At 50.8% G+C, this 17763-nt stretch overlaps 1 protein-coding gene across 1 annotated transcript in view; it reads right to left on the bottom strand.

The window, feature by feature from the left end:
- The window catches only part of Esrrb (estrogen related receptor beta), a 97180-nt gene that overhangs the window by 8529 nt on the left and 70888 nt on the right, over positions 1-17763 (bottom strand). Inside the window, exons 4-5 of the mRNA XM_005343383.2 lie at positions 5084-5194; positions 4504-4665 (exon numbers count right to left, since the gene is read on the bottom strand). Coding sequence (XP_005343440.1) covers positions 4504-4665; positions 5084-5194 — 273 coding nt within the window. The remainder of the gene's footprint in view (positions 1-4503; positions 4666-5083; positions 5195-17763) is intronic.

Genomic DNA, 17763 nt, shown 5'->3' with positions numbered 1-17763 from the left:
TGAGGTTAAATGTGTGGCCACACAGAACACTTTTCGGTCTGCAGACGGGAAATACAGTAGGGGACTACAGTGTTAAATGCGAGCCCGGCGGGGGGGGGGGGGGGGGAGGAATGATACAGGGAACACACACAGGGAATTCCCAGAAGGCTCCCACGTAGGGGCCTTGGAGGTTTTCACATTCTTCACTTCTGGCCTTTGCAAAGTAGATTCTTATCCTTTGTTATTTAAAAGGCAAGCAGCTGGTGCTCCCCGCCAAACCCCCCACCCCCACTTGTGTTTCCAATTGGGTTGGGCCCCTATCAATTCATTGAGGATGGAGGGCCAGCAAGAGGGCCTACTGCAGCAGGAGGTCTGAGAGAGGCTCTGGTGACAAGGCTGACCAGCCCTCTGTGCAGCTCATCCTGGGACCACTGCCCAGCCCAGGGCCCCTGGCACACAGGTCTCCCTCCCTATGCTCTACAGCTCCGGGAAAACTGTTATCTGCACCAGTGGATCTAATAACAGCTGGCCCCATCCCCCATGACACTATGCACTCCTAGAATTAAAAAAAAAAAAGCACGTAATTTGTGGCAAGTGGAGTTCATAATCTGCTAATTTATGATGGTCTCTGCCGACCTGGAGAGCCATTAGAGAGGTAATAAAGGGAGATGTAATTATAGGATCCGGGGCCACTTCAGACACAGCTGCTGTCACTCGGCAGCTCATCCTTCATCCCGCCAGACGGCGGTTCCTCAGGAGCAGGCTGTCCAAAGAGCCTTCCTGAAGAGGCCTCTGGGGATCCCCTGCACACAGCAGCCAGAGCTGGGCACTGGAGACGACTCTCCATGAAGGCTTTCCTGACCAAGGTGGAGTCCCTGCTGTCTGGGGAGGGCAGACAAGCGGCGAACAATGCAGGAAGCCTGCAACTCATTGAACTCGACCAGCAGCCCAGGCAAAGGCTGTTGTTGCCTGGATCGCGGGAGTAAGAGGTCGCTGCTCTCAGGACTAGGGCTTGCCCTCCCAGAAGCTCAATACGTGGGAAATTCAACTCAGCCAAAACTGCATTTCCAGTAGTGACACCTCAAAGCGACCCAAGCAATAACCAAGCAAATTGCTATTTTACCATCAGCCCGGCACTGAAAAGGTGGAGGCAGAAGGATCACCCCAAGTGTGAAGCCTGCCAAAGCTACGTAGTCACACCTTGTCTCCAAAAGAGAAAACCTTCTGAGGTTTCAGTTCCCCAAGGTCAACCGGGTATGAACATAGGAAGTAGAATAGTCCAGAAAATACTTAAGTTTAAGTGATCTGGGCCACCCTGCTCTACTCTGTTTCATACAAAAATCGAGCTGTTTTCTGGTGTCTCCTTGCTGCATATGCCGCCTGACTGTTTGTCACATGAAGCCACCTCAGTCGTGAGGCCGAGTATCAGGGACATGCAGTGCACAGATATGCTCAGGTGGTCTTCATGACCCCAGGCACAGGGGAAGGCATCAGGACATAAGATACAGAAGGACAGGTAAACTCCATTGCAATGAGAGGGCGGAAATACAATATAGAAGAGTTTCAGACATGGGAACCTATTAGAGGTTTCAGGCTGCACGGGGTGGAGTCTCAGATGATCTCTGATTAATGGGAAAGCACCCCTAATACTCGGTGTAAGTCACGTATTGGGAGACCCTCTGTGCAGTGCTTTCCCAGCAAACATTAGTACCCTCTGTGCACCTGCTTGCAGGCCACAGGCTGAAGACATGCAGCATGAGCCAATCCCGCCTAAAGACTGCTACAGAACTCTGGTCCTAGGCAGTCTAAACCCCTCTCTTACACGTCCCCCCCCCCACGAGAATCGATATGACTCAGTGTGGTCTTGGTGTGGGCTCTATCAGGTGAGCCTCCTAATCAATCTTCAACTGCTTTCTCTCTCCATAAGCCTATCTTCAAATGAGCTTTCCATCAGAAGTGGGATTAAGTCAGTAGTTTAAACTATAGTGGACACAGTGCTAGAGATGGGTCAGTGGTCACTTGCTGCTCCTACAGAGAGGGATCAGGGCAGACTCCCACATGGAAGATAACGGGCATTTGTAACTCCAGTTCCAGGGGATCTGACGCCCTCTTCTTCCTTGGGCATTGTATACACACGGTGCATAGGCCTACATGCAGGCAAAACACCTACCATACACATTTAAAAAAAAAAAAAAAGACGGTCTGTCCTTGCCCTTAGTGTGAGACTTACAAAGAGTGACAGGAGACCCTTATTAATTAACTAAATGATTCAACATGCAGATTTATGCAAGTCAATATGTAAGATAAACGAGTGAGACTTTGCTTACTTCACATCCTCTTATTTATGGCTCTGGTTTCTTTAGATAGGGTCTCTTTTGTTAGGCAGCCTGGGTGGCCTAGAATTCACTAGGCACAACAGACTGGCCTCAAAGTGACGGCAAGCCTCTTGTTTCCAGATTGCTGAGATTACAGGTGTGAGCCATCACACTCACCTTGATTATAATCCACAGGAATTATTCTTTGGAGTTGACATGCGGACGCAAAAGAGGCTGCGTCACTACTGGTAACTATGACAACCATGGTAGGGTGGCAGGTTCTGAGTGACCTGCTCCTGGGATACCTAGTGGGGGCTTCTGGAATTCCCATTTTACAGATGGAAACACTGAAGCTCAGAAAAACCTCACACAAGGCCAATAAAGGCAGATCTGGAACAGGAGCCCCACTTGTCTGGCTCCAAAGCCTATGTTCCCAACAATAACCCTGCTTGCCTGTGTTCGGGTGGAAGTTCCACCCCAAACCCTTCCCCTGAGAATTGCCTCAGTCTAGACTTCTGCCCCTCCAGAGATGCTCAAGACCACCTCTACAGGGCATTGAAACTGCCCCCCCCCCGCCCCCGGAACAAACGCGTGGTTTTCTGGGCTCCTCTCTGGGGGACTGGAAAGCATCCAGGAGCATTTGTATCAGTTAAACCTGGGCTTTTTCTAATTTGGTATGATTTGGTCTGATTGGGATTATTGCATCGGTGGAGAGGCTCATCGGGGCACAGAAACTTTTCAGCATGTCCCTCTAACTTGGCACAGATGTGAGAAACACGCGAGCAGGAAGATTGAGTCTCCTGGATGCTCCTTTCCCCCAGGTGTTACGGGGTAAGGCTCACAGAAGGAAGATGTACTGACCCAGGAGACCGCCAGGCGCCACTCCTGAGCCGTCCCTCTGAAGCTGTACCTAGCTGACCCCGAGGAGTAGTCTATGGGCTGGGCTGGGGTGGCTGTGCCCAATTTGGCTTGGGGTCAGTGGAGCAATCCAGGCTGAGGTATCTTAAGCATCGGCCTGACACCACATCTGTGCTGAGGCAGCACGGGGCAGATTTAAAAACGACTGAGTGTGTAATCCCAGGAGACTGAGCTGAGCTCCTTATGAAGGACGTACTCGCCAGGTGCCTGGGCAAACCCACGCGAGGCTTAGAGTGCTAAGGGACCTCTAGGCTTGCCGAAGGTTCGCGTCGGCAACATCTCCAAGCCCTGTCCACAAGCTGGTGCCTTCCCGAGGGGTACCCTTGAGTCTCACTCACAACAGTGAGGCTCACCTCAGTCAAGTGCTGGCCCTCACAGGCCAGCACAGCTCTGCTATGCTGCCACGTGTGCTATGCTCGTCTTCTAGGACCACGGCTGACAAAAGACAATCTACAGACACAAAGATAAAGCCATGTCATGTAGCTAGAAAGAGTCTGCACGGAAAAGGGTTCTCTGACTCAGTGGACCCCAGTGCTGGAGGACAGGGCAGGACCTTAAATTGTACAGAGAAAGGCCCCCATGCGTGTGCAATATGGAATTCCATGGGCTCCACCATTCACCCAGACTGAGAGAGGCTCACAGTGGGGCTCAGGCCTGAAATACACTGTGCATGCAGCGCTGCTCCTGCCCCTGATGCTCAACAAGGAGACCAGGTGGCCATGGTGAGGATATAGGTGACAATGGCACATGACAGACTCCACACCTCAACCCGCTACCTTATTTCACCCCGTGTTTATCTACAAAGGCCGAGTTCTCATACTCCCACTCCACAGGTCACATGACAGGCTTAGGTCACAGAGCTTCTGGGTCTAGAATCTGACCGGGACCCAACTCCTAAGGCCCTGCTCCTAACTAACGCCTCCCGACCTGCAGCTACTGTAAAAGAAGGGAGTGTTTCCCACTGTAATGCCAGTGAACTCCAGGAGACGCCTACTGTTTTGTCTTGTGGGTTTAAGGACCTTGCTCTCCAAATATTCTCAACTGTCTACCCCATACGGCAGGTCCTAATAAGATGACAAGCCGTTCTGATGAGCCCCAGGGAAGCTCACAAACATTCTGAACCTTCCGCATACTACTCCTCCAACCCCATAGAGGAGAGAAGGGCCGTGAGTGGGTGGCAAAGGTCTTCCAGGCTTCTTCGGGCCAGGCACCAAACATCAAAGGCACAGCTACGGGACGGGGTGAGCCTAGAGTCCCTTACCACTCCTGACCTCACCGCACCACGACTCACCTGGGATGTGTTTGGCCCAGCCGATGATGACCACCAGCTCCCGATCTGCCAAGTCACAGAGAGTAGTCAGGGCCTTGATATCTCCCTCAGGCATACCAGGGGGAGGCATAGCATACAGCTTGTCGGGTTCAGCCACCAGTAGATAGGAGACGATTTTAGTCACTGCAATGACCAAAAAGGAAGCAAACAGTAAATGTCTGGGGCAGAAAGGGTAGTGTCAGGCTGAAGCCCTGGAGGTCAAAGGTGGCTGGTATCTGTCTGTTCCCTGACATCACAAAGCTGCTGGCAGCAGTAAGGAGAGCACTGAGGTGTCTTCAGCAATGGGCAGCTGCTCAGAGGACCCTGGCACAGCCGTTTCTAGGAGGGCATGGAGACAAGGCCTGGGTGCTGCGGTTCTTATTTCACACGGAGGCCAGTTCTATGCCATTCCATATAGACAGGGCTTCTGATGAAGCCAGCCAACACTGGGCACTGTTGGCCGTCTTTAGATCCACAATGCATGGCCCCAGGAGGATGCCCGATATTCCAGTCAGAGAAGGGCAGGGGGTGAAGGGATGGGGATGGGCTGCCTGGCACACACTTGGTTTTTTGGCAGGTGGGGAAATCTGTAAGCTCAGGTAGGGGCCGTTCTCGGAGTCCAGCCGTCGCTTGTACTTCTGGCGACCTCCACGCACTCGGTCAAGGCGCACACCTGTCAGAGAAGAGAGATGTTTGCTATCAAGAGCCGTTCCAAATTTCCAGGGAAGGAGGCACTGACTTAGGATCTGTAGCCCTGGCCAAGAGCTTCAAGGCCATCCAGTCTCATGGAAGACACCATCTGAAATAACAGCCCATCCCACCTGCTAGCCTGGTCCTGTCTGTAATGGTTTAGAAAAAATAGTGCAGTTCCCCGAGGGGCAGCAGCAAGCAGCGGGCCACTGTCTGCCTCTCTGTATGCAGCTCCCCCTAAAATCACCCTGAAACCGCAACCCTCTGAGCCCTCATCTCCAAAAGGAAGGCACAACAAAGCCCTCTGCCATGTGTCCCTATCTCAGTTCTGCTTTGTATCCAGGGAGGGCCGAGTTCACGAAGCTGGGGAAGAGGGGCTAGCGAGGTAGGTCAGTTGGTACAGTGCGTGCCTAGCATATACATAGCCCTGGCTTCAATCCCCAGCAGTCGGGTGAAGACAGGAAGATCGGAAGTCCATGGTCGGCAACACAGAGAGTTTGGAGCCAGCCTGGGCTACGAGACTGTCTCAAGAGTAAAAAGGAATACGAAGACAGTCCTCCGAGAAAGCCTCAGCTTCTAAGTTCCTCTAAAGCTTAACTCCTGTTCTTTACCCTAGAGGTAAGAGTACCCCACCTAAGGCCTGCCCTTCCTTCCCTTTTCCAGGAAGACAAGCTGATCTGGAAAGAGAGACAATGGGCTTTGTTAGCAGTCTTAGCCTGCCACAGCCCAAAAAAAAAAAAAAAAAAGTCACTTGATAGAAAGGTGATTTACAACTCACTTGTGCTGTGAGCCACTTCTTTGATAGTAAGTACAGCTAGTTATATACAGATAGCCCTAGGAAAATACAGATAGCCCTAGGAAAAAGAGGAAGCTGCCTAGAGAACCACTTTTGTAGGTGGGACAATGCCTTTGGGACTAAGGAGTCCGGGAAGACACCACACACCCACACCCCAGTTTCAATAAAAGGCTGCAGTCCACATCCTCTCCAAGAGGGCAAAGGAGGTGCTGGAGCTTTGGAGATAGGAGCCAAGCCTTTCTTAAGGAGCCAGTTACCTCTCAACCACACCTAGTCCGGAGTGGCTCCCAAATCTGGCCTTGAATTTTAGATCCTCCAGCTTCAACCTCCCAAGGTGGAGATTAGAGGCCTGCACCACGGCACAGTTTACACAGGGCAAGGGATGGACTGAAGGGTCCCCTCTGTACCAGGCCAGCACTGGACGCTACAGCTACATCCTCAGTTCGTTAACAGTCCTTTAACAGGTGGCGCACAGGCTGTCAGCTACAGGGGATGAGGCAGACTCAGCATCCCGCCCCTGACTTCTACTTAACGGTAATTCCCATTTGAGGGTCGTCTTGTTGGGCTCTGTGCTGCACTCCCACTGACCTGGGTTCTTCATCCCCTCCTTAGAGGTGAAATGTTGAGTCTGTGACACAGGGCCATCCAATGGGAAGGAAGAGGGTACAGAATGTGTGGGCAGCCACAGGACACGCACAACATCCTGGTGACATATTCCACATTTCTGAGCACTCTGGGATCTGCCTTTCTAAGCCTGGTCCGTGAACCTCTGAGAAGCTGTCAGCAACCCCCCAACTCTGTTGAGACAATCGAATTGCTGTAACAGATCATGTCTGTGTTGATTTCTCTAGGAGCAGAACCAGAGCAAAGGAAGCACATGCAAGAAGCCATGAGGGCAAGGGAAGGAAGGGCCATTCTAGGTTCTGCTGCTGGCTGTGTCCGCTCAACCTGCTGATACTCCTCAGACACTGGAGGCCCGGTCTGGTGATTTATCTCCCCGTCACCAGCTGAATGCTGCTTTGATTCTTTTGCTAGCCTTACCGCTGGGCCCAGGCTGAGCCAGCCTGTGGCCAACGCTCTGGGGCAGAACTGAGGTCACAGGAAGTGACCAGCATACATAGGATGGCTAGTGATAAGAAAGGAGTGGTCTTCTCAAAGTGTGGGCCACAGACCAGTAGCATCAGCATCATCTGGGGCTTGCTAAGAGAGCAAACTTCTCAGGGCCCCAGGCAGGAAGAGCAAATGAACAGCCTCCCCCCCCGCCCCCCCAGATAGTCTCAAGTACCTCCAGCTGGCCTCCGAATCACCGAGTAGCCAAGAAATTCCTGAACTTGAGATTCTCCTGTTTCTCTTTCCCCAGTACTGGGATTATAGGCATGTTACACTATGTGAAGTTCATGCAACACTGGTGTTTAAACCCAGGACTTTGCGCCTGTTGGACAAGAACTTACTAACCAAGCTATACTCCCAGTCCCCAAATAGACATCTTACCAAGATGAGTTAGGACATGCAGAGCCTGTAGGCACTGCTCCTGGGGTACCCTGGTGGACCTGCTCCACATTCCACCTCCCTCACCATCCCGACCCTTAGGGGACACAGGAAACAGCTCAGTCTCCCAGCACAAACCTAACCCTACAGGCTCCCCTAGCTCACAATTGTCCCCCACTCCTAAAATCCCCTCTAATAGAGGCAGAGACACAACAAGGCATGAGACCCCTGCATACTGTTCTCCCACCTGAGCTCAGGCTACCCCCTTGAAATGCCACACAACCCAGAGTGCATTCAGAGGACACTGAGGGCCCATGGGCACCCCCCTCCATGTGCCAGAGCTGATAGGCACTCTTATTCTTGAGTCCAAAGGGGGAGGGGCCTACACCACTCTCTCCACAAGCCACTCCAAGGGACTCTCCTCTCCCCCTAGCCCACCCTAAGGTGACTGCAAGCTAGAGAGAGACCTTTGAAACAGGCTGGGGAGCAGCTAACACCTCTGCCGTTCCTTCTTGAATGTTCTCTGACTTGATTAATGACCTTGGTGGGTTCTCAAGAAAGTCCTGACGAGAAAGAGCACCACCCTGCAACACACACCAGGTGTTTCTTCACAGCAAGAGGGCCTCCCCTGCTGGTTACGTGTCCCTTGAGGTCAGGAGCTGCACGTGGCTCACTTTGGGTTCTGGCATGGAGCCTGGTAGCCAGCAGGTGATTAGAAAAACACTGTGTTCAATTTTCTGGTAAGTCACATCAACAATGGTTAACAGCATGGCTCACAGAAGACTTTCTATATATATATATTACACTGTCTAACCCACAACATACGGACTGGCTGCCATTACCCCATTTAACAAATAAGGAAAACAGGTGGAGGGGCTGGCTGGCTTGCCTGCTAAGAGTCAGTACCCAAACCCATTTGCCATTCCCAGGAGTGGCCTTCAGGACACATCTCAAGGACTCAGACCCACCCCGGCATTTCCCCTCCAGTTCTTTATAGCCAGGCACCCAGCGATGCCAATGGTTATCAACTGCCATGTCAGCTTCTCTGGCTGGAACTAACTAAGGATCGAACGTCAAAGATCGGCGCAAAACGGGTCTGTTCTCACTGTTTTTACACTCTTGTCCAAATCCAAACCCATGAAGTCTATGACCAGGGAACCCGGGGGTCATGCTCATGCTGACATAGTTCCTGACACTTGGAGAAGGAGGTTCAATGCTTCACGGTCATCCTTGGGCTTGGGAGGAGGAAACCCATTCTGACGGGAGTCCAGGCTTTCCTGAAATTTTAATACTCTTGAGGCAGGAGTGTTGCCAAGGAGTTCCAACAGCCCGGGAGCTACATTTCACTAGCTGATTCCAGAGCCACCTCAGGTGTGCTCCCATCATGCCTCTGTACTCCCTACAGCCCTGCATGACACTGGTCAGTGTTATGGTTTTGGTCCCTTTAAGAGACAAGCCACACCCATTCCCCTCCCCATCAGCTGAGGCAGGCTGATCTTCAGCTTCCGGCCTGAGCTCGCTCTCTTTTTCCATCTTCCTCTAGGAGAGGCAGCTTCGCTTCTGTCTCTCTCCCCACTTCTCTGCTTCCCCCTTCTCTGTCTCTTTCTCCTCTTCTCTCTCTCTCTCTCTCTCTCTCTCTCTGTCCCCCCTTTGATCCTTCCTCCTCCATAACCCCCTGAATAAACATTCAACCTCACTCTGCATGTCGTGTCTATCCATGTTTCTGTCTTCTGCCCACCGGCCATGTGTCTCCCTGCCTGGGACCAGCCACTGCTCGGGGACCTGCAGCCATCTCTGCCTGGGACTGGCTGCTCCCAGGGCCCACTGTCTGCCGCCACATGGCCTGCCGCCACCATTTGGGACCTACAGCATTTCTGCTGCCTACTGCCACCAGGGATCTTGAAGCATTTTTAAAAAAGAACAACATTTTGGTGCCGCGAGACTCGGATGATTCGCCCACCCCAGACTTCCACCTGGGGCCGGAGTTCCGGCTTTAGGCTCCATCCGGGACTCTGAGCTCCCTCCTGGGGCAGAATCAGGACCTGAGGACCTTCTCTACAACGACCCAAGTGTTCCATCTGCCTGGATGCAGCTCTTCCAAACAACAAATCAACTAATCGTGAGTGCCCCCATCTCGGCCAGCTTAACCATCTTTTTTAACCCAAGGGATTGACAGTTGAGCTCCCGGCAACCCTTCACGGTTTTTAGGGATGGGGGGACCTCCAACCGCGGGCTTTCAGGGCCTCGGTTGTTCCCTTCGCTGGCATTCAATTCGGCATGTCTCCTGTGCTAAGCCTGTGCCTGAGACGGCTGGCCTTAGCCAGCCCCTCAGCTCACCCGCGCCTGGAGGCCCAGGCTCTCCAGTTCTTCCTTTTTCTTTTTTCATTCCTTTTCTTCCTTCTTTTCGTTGTAACTGCTGCTACGGTGCGGCACGCTGCTACTGTGCGGCACGCTGCTACGGTGTGGCCTGACCTTGGCTGAATCCTTCCTGCCCGGGAATCCCTCTCCCGTTGGAGGCTCGAGTCGATTCAGCCAGGTTACAGCACCCCCCCTATGAAATCGGACACCTTTTCATAGGGCCTGGGTGTTCGTGCCATCTGCATCTGGCCTTAACAGGGAGCCGTTCTCGTTGTAGGCTTGAGGTGCCACGGTTTTGGCGGGTGTTTTCACGGCCTAGACCATGGGAGCCAAGCCATGCAGACCTATCACTCCGGCCTCATGCTTTAGTGCCTTCCACTTATCAGTCTCTGTCCAAAATGGCCCCAACTACCATAAAAAAAATTAAACGGCCGTTTTTCGTTTCCAGCCTTTTGCCCTTCCCCGCTGCGGCTTCTGTTATGTCATGGCGGCTCTCCAACAGAGCAGACTACACGTGGTGGTCACCATCTTAGCTAAGGCCAGATGGGTCAGGTGACCTTTTCGCCATCTTGGCTGAGAGCCAGATCATGTGACCACACTCTTCTGGTTTTACCCTGCCTCTTCACTCGGTTTTCACTAAACTCCTCATGCTAACTCTGTTAAATGTGTTTTGAGCAATGGCATGTCTCTGATAGGGCACATCAGAGTTGTCCACATTGACCAATTCCTGTTCACTCTTTCTATACATAATAATACATGTATTTTAAACTGGTGAGAGGTTTTGCAAGGTGACCTCACCAAACAAATTTCAACCAAATTTATCTCTTGTGCTACAGTTATATGTCTAAAACTTCTGTTTTCACAAAGCCAAGGAGTTCTCGTGAGTTCCAGGGAGCCGAATTAAAGAATCCATCTTAAACAGGTCTGTAGAGAGAGCCTGCCCCTTGGGGGCGGGACGGCCTCGGGCAAATGTCTATAAATTGGGGTGTACAAACGTTGGTAACCCCTTCTTCCTGTTTCCTGTTTCTGGGCATCACAGGAACTTCGGTTTTGTGAGTGTTTTTTTATTAAAGTTGCGTTATCTTATACCAATTGGCCTGTATTATTTCGATCCGCCTTCACTTGGCGGATCCAACGTTGTGGCAGATTTTTCCCGTACCCGCACCAGGACCCGGGTGCTGGCCTCAGCCGCCCCGCGGGTCCCAGTTTCAGCCACCGTGCTGCACGGGGGAACCTAGTGCAGCCTTTGCGAGCGAGATTGGTTGCCGGAGGGAAGCTTTCCGCCCCCGCCGACTCTGCTCGCGACTCCCTGTGCATGCTCCCCAGCGCGCTCCGGCGTAAACATTCTTTTACATTTAAAGGGGGATATGATATAGATATGAATAATTTGTATTAGTATAGATCCGGCGTAAACATTCTTTTACATTTAAAGGGGGATATGATATAGATATGAATAATTTGTATTAGTATAGATTTTGCTTTATTGATAGAGATTTAAGGTCAATTTTGTTATATGTATATGCATATTTCTGCTATTAAGATATTGTGATTGTGTAGTTCACTTAAAATGTAAGCTTGTTAATAGATAATCATAATAGTCAAGTTTGTAGTCATGTTAGTTAAGATTTTCTAGATGTGCATAGATATATTTTAGATAGGCATTCTTCATATCTTTCAAAGATTATAGAATATGGCATTTAAAATGTTTTAATAACTTCAATGAGACACTCTGCTCCTGGCAGCACCAATCTACTTCAAGAGGAAGATGGGCATCGAAGAGGATCCTTATGGAGTTTGATAGCCATTTGGGCAAGAAACTGCTCTTGCCTGGACTATTGCATAAACTGGACACAGAGAACCCGCAGAGAGAGGACTACTGAATTTGCCTAAAGGTGAGATGATCTTTTGGGGTTCCTGATTCATGAAAGAGTCTGCAAGACATTCTTCAGGACAAGCAGATAGTGACTGCCTTTGAAATTTCTTGCTTTGTGGAAATGTCTTCTGGAAACTATGGGCCTGTAGGCCAAAGATGGATGCCCCCAACGGTACAGAGGAACTTTGGGTGACTGTACAGGCAGCGAGATGTCTCTGTCATTTCTAGAGTTTTAAAAGTTGCTTTTTTCTTGTTTGCTTAGGTAATATTGTATCTTTCTGGAGTCTTTGATGGAGTTAAGAATAGTTAGTTAGCCAGGCGGTGGTGGCGCACGCCTTTAATCCCAGCACTCGGGAGGCAGAGGCAGGTGGATCTCTGTGAGTTCGAGACCAGCCTGGTCTACAAGAGCTAGTTCCAGGACAGGCTCCAAAACCACAGAGAAACCCTGTCTCGAAAAAACAAAAAAAAAAAAAAAAAATCTAAAGCTTAAGCTACTGGCTACCAGAGAGTCTGGCACAAGTCATCTCCTCTGACTGATACGAGGGACAGTTACTCCTAAATTGGGTTGTAATTTCCAAATGCCAACTGGAGAGAGAGAAAAGGGAGTCTTGAAATAAGAATGCCTATGTTTGTATACTTATACTGGCAAAATACCCAAAAAGCACAGTCAGGAAGTGCAATAAAAACACTAATTAACTTATAGTTACTGTCTGAGATTATCAGATCCTATCACTGAGATTTTCCAAATATAGAAAGGTATTAATAATGCTAATATGGAAATCAGTGCAGATCTCCAAATACTAAATAACACATGGCCTTTGTTTGAACTACTGTTGGATACCGCTTAACCCATTCGGATGTACGGAGAACTTTAATGCTTTGACGGTATCTCGTGAATATAAAAAAAAGATTGGTAATCAATGCAATTCATGGCCCTGGGAAAACAGAGTCCTTGAGTTTTGGCCAGTGCTAGACGTCTGGACAAGTGTGATAGTTTCCTAGCTTGGTGGTTTATGTGTAGGTAACTCAAAAAACTACCCAGAATCACCACAAATCCTACTCCCGAGTCTCCACCCGGACTAAGAACGGAAGGTGGAAATACGCCAGTGTTCAATGCAGCACGGCTCTTGGGAGCTAACAACAGGGGCAGCCTCAATGGGCATTAGCAGCCATGGGCAAACAACGTGGTTTATACATGTATATTAGTCACTCGGAGTGAAATAAGCCAGACACAAAAAGGCAGCGATGGTTCAGCTCTACCTTCTGGAGTCCTTGAGGTTAGACAGAAAGCAGGCTGGACACTGGGGATGGGTAGGAATCTGGGATGAAGAGTTAGTAAGCACTGGGTCCCACTTGTAGCAGGTGCAGGGATTTCATGCTTGTAATCCCAGTGCTTGAAAGGCTGAGGCAGAAGGATCAACCTGAGTTCCAAGTTAGCTTGGGCTTTAGAGTGAGTTTCTGGTCAGCGTTAGCTACTCAAATTGCCAGACATGACAGCGAAGGAGCCCAGCAGCCACCCCAGTCCAGCCCAAGGACAGAGCTTTGGGCCTTGGCTAAGTCACACTTGCTCTACTCTCTCCCAGCCTCAAGACACGAGGCTAGCCGACAGGGCCCTGGGGGGGGGGGGGGGCTTGGGGCCCAGGAGGTGGTACAAAAGCTTCAAGGAGAGGAGGGGAACATCTCAAAGCCATGCCCCACCTGCTGGCCTCTGCTATCCACTGCAGGCACCGCAGAGTTCTGGATCAGGCACTGACTGAATGGCCGCCATGACGCCATTGGGCCTCTCATTCTTTCTTAATGGAAGGACAATATTTCCCACTCCTCGCCATCCTCCCTCCCCCAACCACCACCTTGCTTCTCATTTGCAACCCCCTCCCTGAAGGCTGGACGGCATCCCAGTCTTTCAAAGCAAAAATAGCTGATGGTACTGGGGCAGCAGCCAGTTTAAGTTTCTTTCATGCACTAAAAATAACAAGCTAAAGCGTGGTCCTGCACCTGGCCCCAGGCCTGTCCTGGTGCTGCCCTCCACCATCACGTGGCTCTCTGCCCAAGGGGAGGTTTACCAAGGGTATGGAGAGGACCAGCCTGGAAGCCAGAATCCTTCCCTCACTCCTGGCCCAGGTTGAAGCCAGGAAGGATCCTGTTGACCTTGCTAACGTGTTCAGGAGGGACAGAAGGCTCTGCATCTGGATCTGTGGGTGACTGAGTGCCGTCCTGCATGGTGAGAAAAGTCTGCAAGGAAGGGGACAGCTCAGAATGGAGGACATGCTCCATTCTGGGGTCTCTGGGGTCATGTACTGTCCAGAGCAATGGTTCTCAACCTTCCTGACCCTTTAATACAGTCCCCCATGTCGTGGTGACCCCCAACCATAAAATTATTTTTGTTGCTACTTCATAACTGTAATTTTGCTACTGTTCTGAACGTAAATACACCCATGTTTTCTGATGTCGTGGCCACTCCATGAAAAGGTCATTCAGTCACTGGGGGTCACAACCCACAGGTTGAGAACCTCTGGTCTAGCGCCCTCGCCCTCCCCTCCCCCTCCACAAGACAGCCTTGGCTATCTAGAACTAGCTCTATAGACCTCGATGGCCTCAAACTCACAGAGATCCACCTGCCCTCTTCCTTCCAAGTGCTTAGATTTAAGGCATGCGCCACCACCACCTGACGAATATCTTTTCAAAGGTGATTGTAGGCAGGGTCTGGGTCTCTATGATACAGTTCTTTGTTCTGAGCATTCTTCCCAGGGGGGATTGTGGGTGGGTTGAAGCTCACCCTGGTGTCCTAGTTCACTTCCCACTGCTGTGATATGATATAAACACTGTGACTAATAAAGCAACTTAGGGAGGAAAGAGTTCATTTGGCTTACAGGTTATAATTCATCATTAGGAGGAAGCCAAGGAGTGAACCCAAGGCAGGAATCTGAAGCCGAGACCATGTAGGAATGCTGCTTACTGGCTTGCTCCTGGTGGATTGCTCACCTTGCTTTTATTTTTAGTTTTTTCCGAGACAGGGTTTCTCTGTAGCTTTGGAGCCTGTCCTGGCACTAGCTCTTATAGACCAGGCTGACCTCGAACTCACAGAGATCCACCTGCCTCTGCCTCCAGAGTGCTGGGATTAAAGGCATGCGCCACCACCGCCCGGCCTCACCTTGCTTTCTTATACAACCCAGACTAGGGATGACACCACACACAGTGGGCTGGCTGCTTCTATATAAATAAGACAGTACACCCACAGACCTGCCTACAGATCAGTATAATGGAGACATTTTCTCAATTAAGATTCCCTCTTCCCAGATATGTCTAGGTTTGTGTCAAGATGACAAAAACCAAACAGTACACCTGGTGATAGAGAGGGAGAGGTTTGGTGGGAATCTCCTGATGGATAAACACACACACACACACACACACACACACACACCTTATATTCCCAGGCTCCTGCCAACTGGTATATGGACTTCAAGTCCCTGAATGTCTAAAGGGGAATCCCAGTACACTGGCTACCGAAGCAGTGTCTACTGCTGCTCCTCTCCCTCCTCTAGACCCCCCTGGCCCACAGCTTCACACTGCTAAGGACATTTAGCCTGTGTGTTCCCACGGCCAATGTCTAAAACTACACCCGGCAGGGAAAACTCAGTCCAGCCAGCTGCCCCTCCTCTACTCCGTTCTTGCTGGAAAAGAACTACAGGTTTCTGCTGGGCAAGGAACCCAGACTGAGGATGAGACCAGCTTCCTACAAGAAGCCTAGACTCCACCCAGCTTTGTCGTGTCCTAGCTGCTTGGCCCTGGGAAAGTCACCGAAGCACAGCTGGGCCAGATCAAGCATGGCAGGTCCTGTCACCTGTGCGACTACTTTCCATTTCCTTGCCCGTGATAGACACTGCTAATCAATCATGCCACCACAGCCTGCTGGTCTCAGATACTCCACTGGGGCCTTTCAATCATGTGCACTACCATACCACCATCCTGGAGCTGACAGTCCCAGGGAAAGGCAATTTGCCACCCTGCTTCTTGAATTAAAAGCAAGGGTGTTAGGAGAAGGGCAGAGCAAACAAAAGAAGCTGAGTGCGGACGTAAATAAACAAGGTCATTTCTTGAGTGGGAGCAGTTCAGTGACAAGGTCTATGGGCAGGTGATAGAGGAGATGACATCTACATGGAGACCAAAGGACAAGAAGCCTGCCTTCAGGAACACGCTTGGAGAGAGGACATTGTCTAGAATCCCTAAGGTGAGAACTAGGTCTTGCCAGGCTTGGAGAATGAAAGCAAGTTGGTGAGGCTGGCACTGAATGAAGAGAAATATGGACAGGATGAGGTGGTGGAGAGGATGGTGGAGTCTCAAAGCAGACCTGAGCCCTGCGGTCAGATGGTTCAGCAGTTTTCTAAGTGCCACGGAGAACTTCAAGAAGATAGAAAACAGAAGCCCAGAGACATCCCTGGCCACCACTAGGGTCAGACCCCCACTTGGCCATTTAGCAGCTCCCTGGGAAGGCTACTTAGACCTTCATAAACTTCACCTCCCTCCCGGGGGCCTGACCAGAAGGGCTGAACCTGTGATCCAATGCTCTAGTGTCAAAAGCCTGGAGTGAGCTGCAATAAGAATTCAACACAGCCAAGAGCAACTGTCTGTATTCAGTCAACACTTGTCCAGTCATATCAGGAGCCATTTTCCCCAAAAAGTATTGTAGGGACCATTGTCCTGGGGAGTTTGCAGAGAGCCCCACACCCCGACGGTATTAAGAACTATCTTGAGAGCTATCTGTTAACAGAGCCTGCCCCACACTCCAACTATCCAGAGAACTGTTTGTGGTTGGAATCACAAACGGAACGATTCTGCTTGCATAGAGAACTAGGTGTGTCCACTCGTAACCTCCTGACCTATTGTGACCTCCTGACCGGCTCAGACCATCGCTGCAAGATCCCTTCCTGCCCTGGCCATGTGCAGGGAGCGGGACAGGATCGCCATTACAAGATGGCGCCGACATCCTGTCTTGTTGGAAATAAACAACTCCATATTTGGCTATGCCTTTGGGAGATGCGTGTCCCCCACTTCTCGCATGCACGGTGGTTTAGAGTCCTTGGGCCTATCCTGACGCAGTCTAGTGTCAGCTGATGGTGGCAGCCAATCACGGGGCGACCTCTGTGCCTACTCGCTATATAAGCAGCTGCTTTAGTGCTCTCGGCCCCCCTCGCTTCCTGCTCTCCCTCAACCAAGAGGCACTCCATTAAAGCGTGATCTGATAAGAATCCTTGTGTGGTGGTTGTTCTTTCTTGCTGGTCGAGAAGTTCGCCGCAGCTGGTGCTGAAACCACGGGAACTTCAGTCGCCAGGCGAGGGGCTGAAGAGGATTCAGAACTCAACACACGGAGTGGTGACGTCGAGTACTAAGGAATGTCAGGGGGTGCAAAGTCCTGGAATAAACTGCAGTGAGAAGAGCTCCGGCGGGACAAGGATGACCATGGCAGTTGGTGGCCCGTACGGGGAACCTCCAAACCTCTCTCCGTGGAGCCCAGAACTTGCTGCAGTCAGGGGTGCACCAAATAATCCTCAAGGTAAAGATTGGGGATCCGCAACAAAAAGCGGGTTTTCTGCTCTCGCCGGTAGAAGAAGGGAGAGTGGGGGTAATAGGGCCGCGACCAAAGCAGACAGTTTAAAGTGAGGGCCACAACCAAAGTGGACGGTTTAAGAATGGGATTTTAGAATGGGCGCTTCAACATCACACCTGATTTTTCTGGCTCTTAACGAGCCGTTACACAGCGCTTTGGAGAGGTTTTTGGCTGAAGGTGACACAATTGCTCTTTGGTTTGTTGTCTCTGGCGATCTTAATATGTCATCCTGGGATAGGCTTGGTAGAGATCTGGATTTTGCCGCTGAACAAGGTATGCTAAGGAAGGGAATTATATTCATATGGTTCGAGTTACCGAAGCCTCCGGAGTTTGTAGTGGAATATGAACAGCTGCGGCTCCAAGGCCAAGCAGCACTGAGGGTCTGCAAAGCTGCAAACACAGGACCTGCCTTGAGGACCAACAAGGCTAGAA

The sequence above is a fragment of the Microtus ochrogaster genome, chromosome 1 (genome assembly GCF_000317375.1).
Source record: "Microtus ochrogaster isolate Prairie Vole_2 chromosome 1, MicOch1.0, whole genome shotgun sequence".
In the NCBI taxonomy this organism is placed as follows: Eukaryota; Metazoa; Chordata; class Mammalia; order Rodentia; family Cricetidae; genus Microtus; species Microtus ochrogaster.
This window is presented reverse-complemented; position numbering and strand designations above follow the sequence as displayed.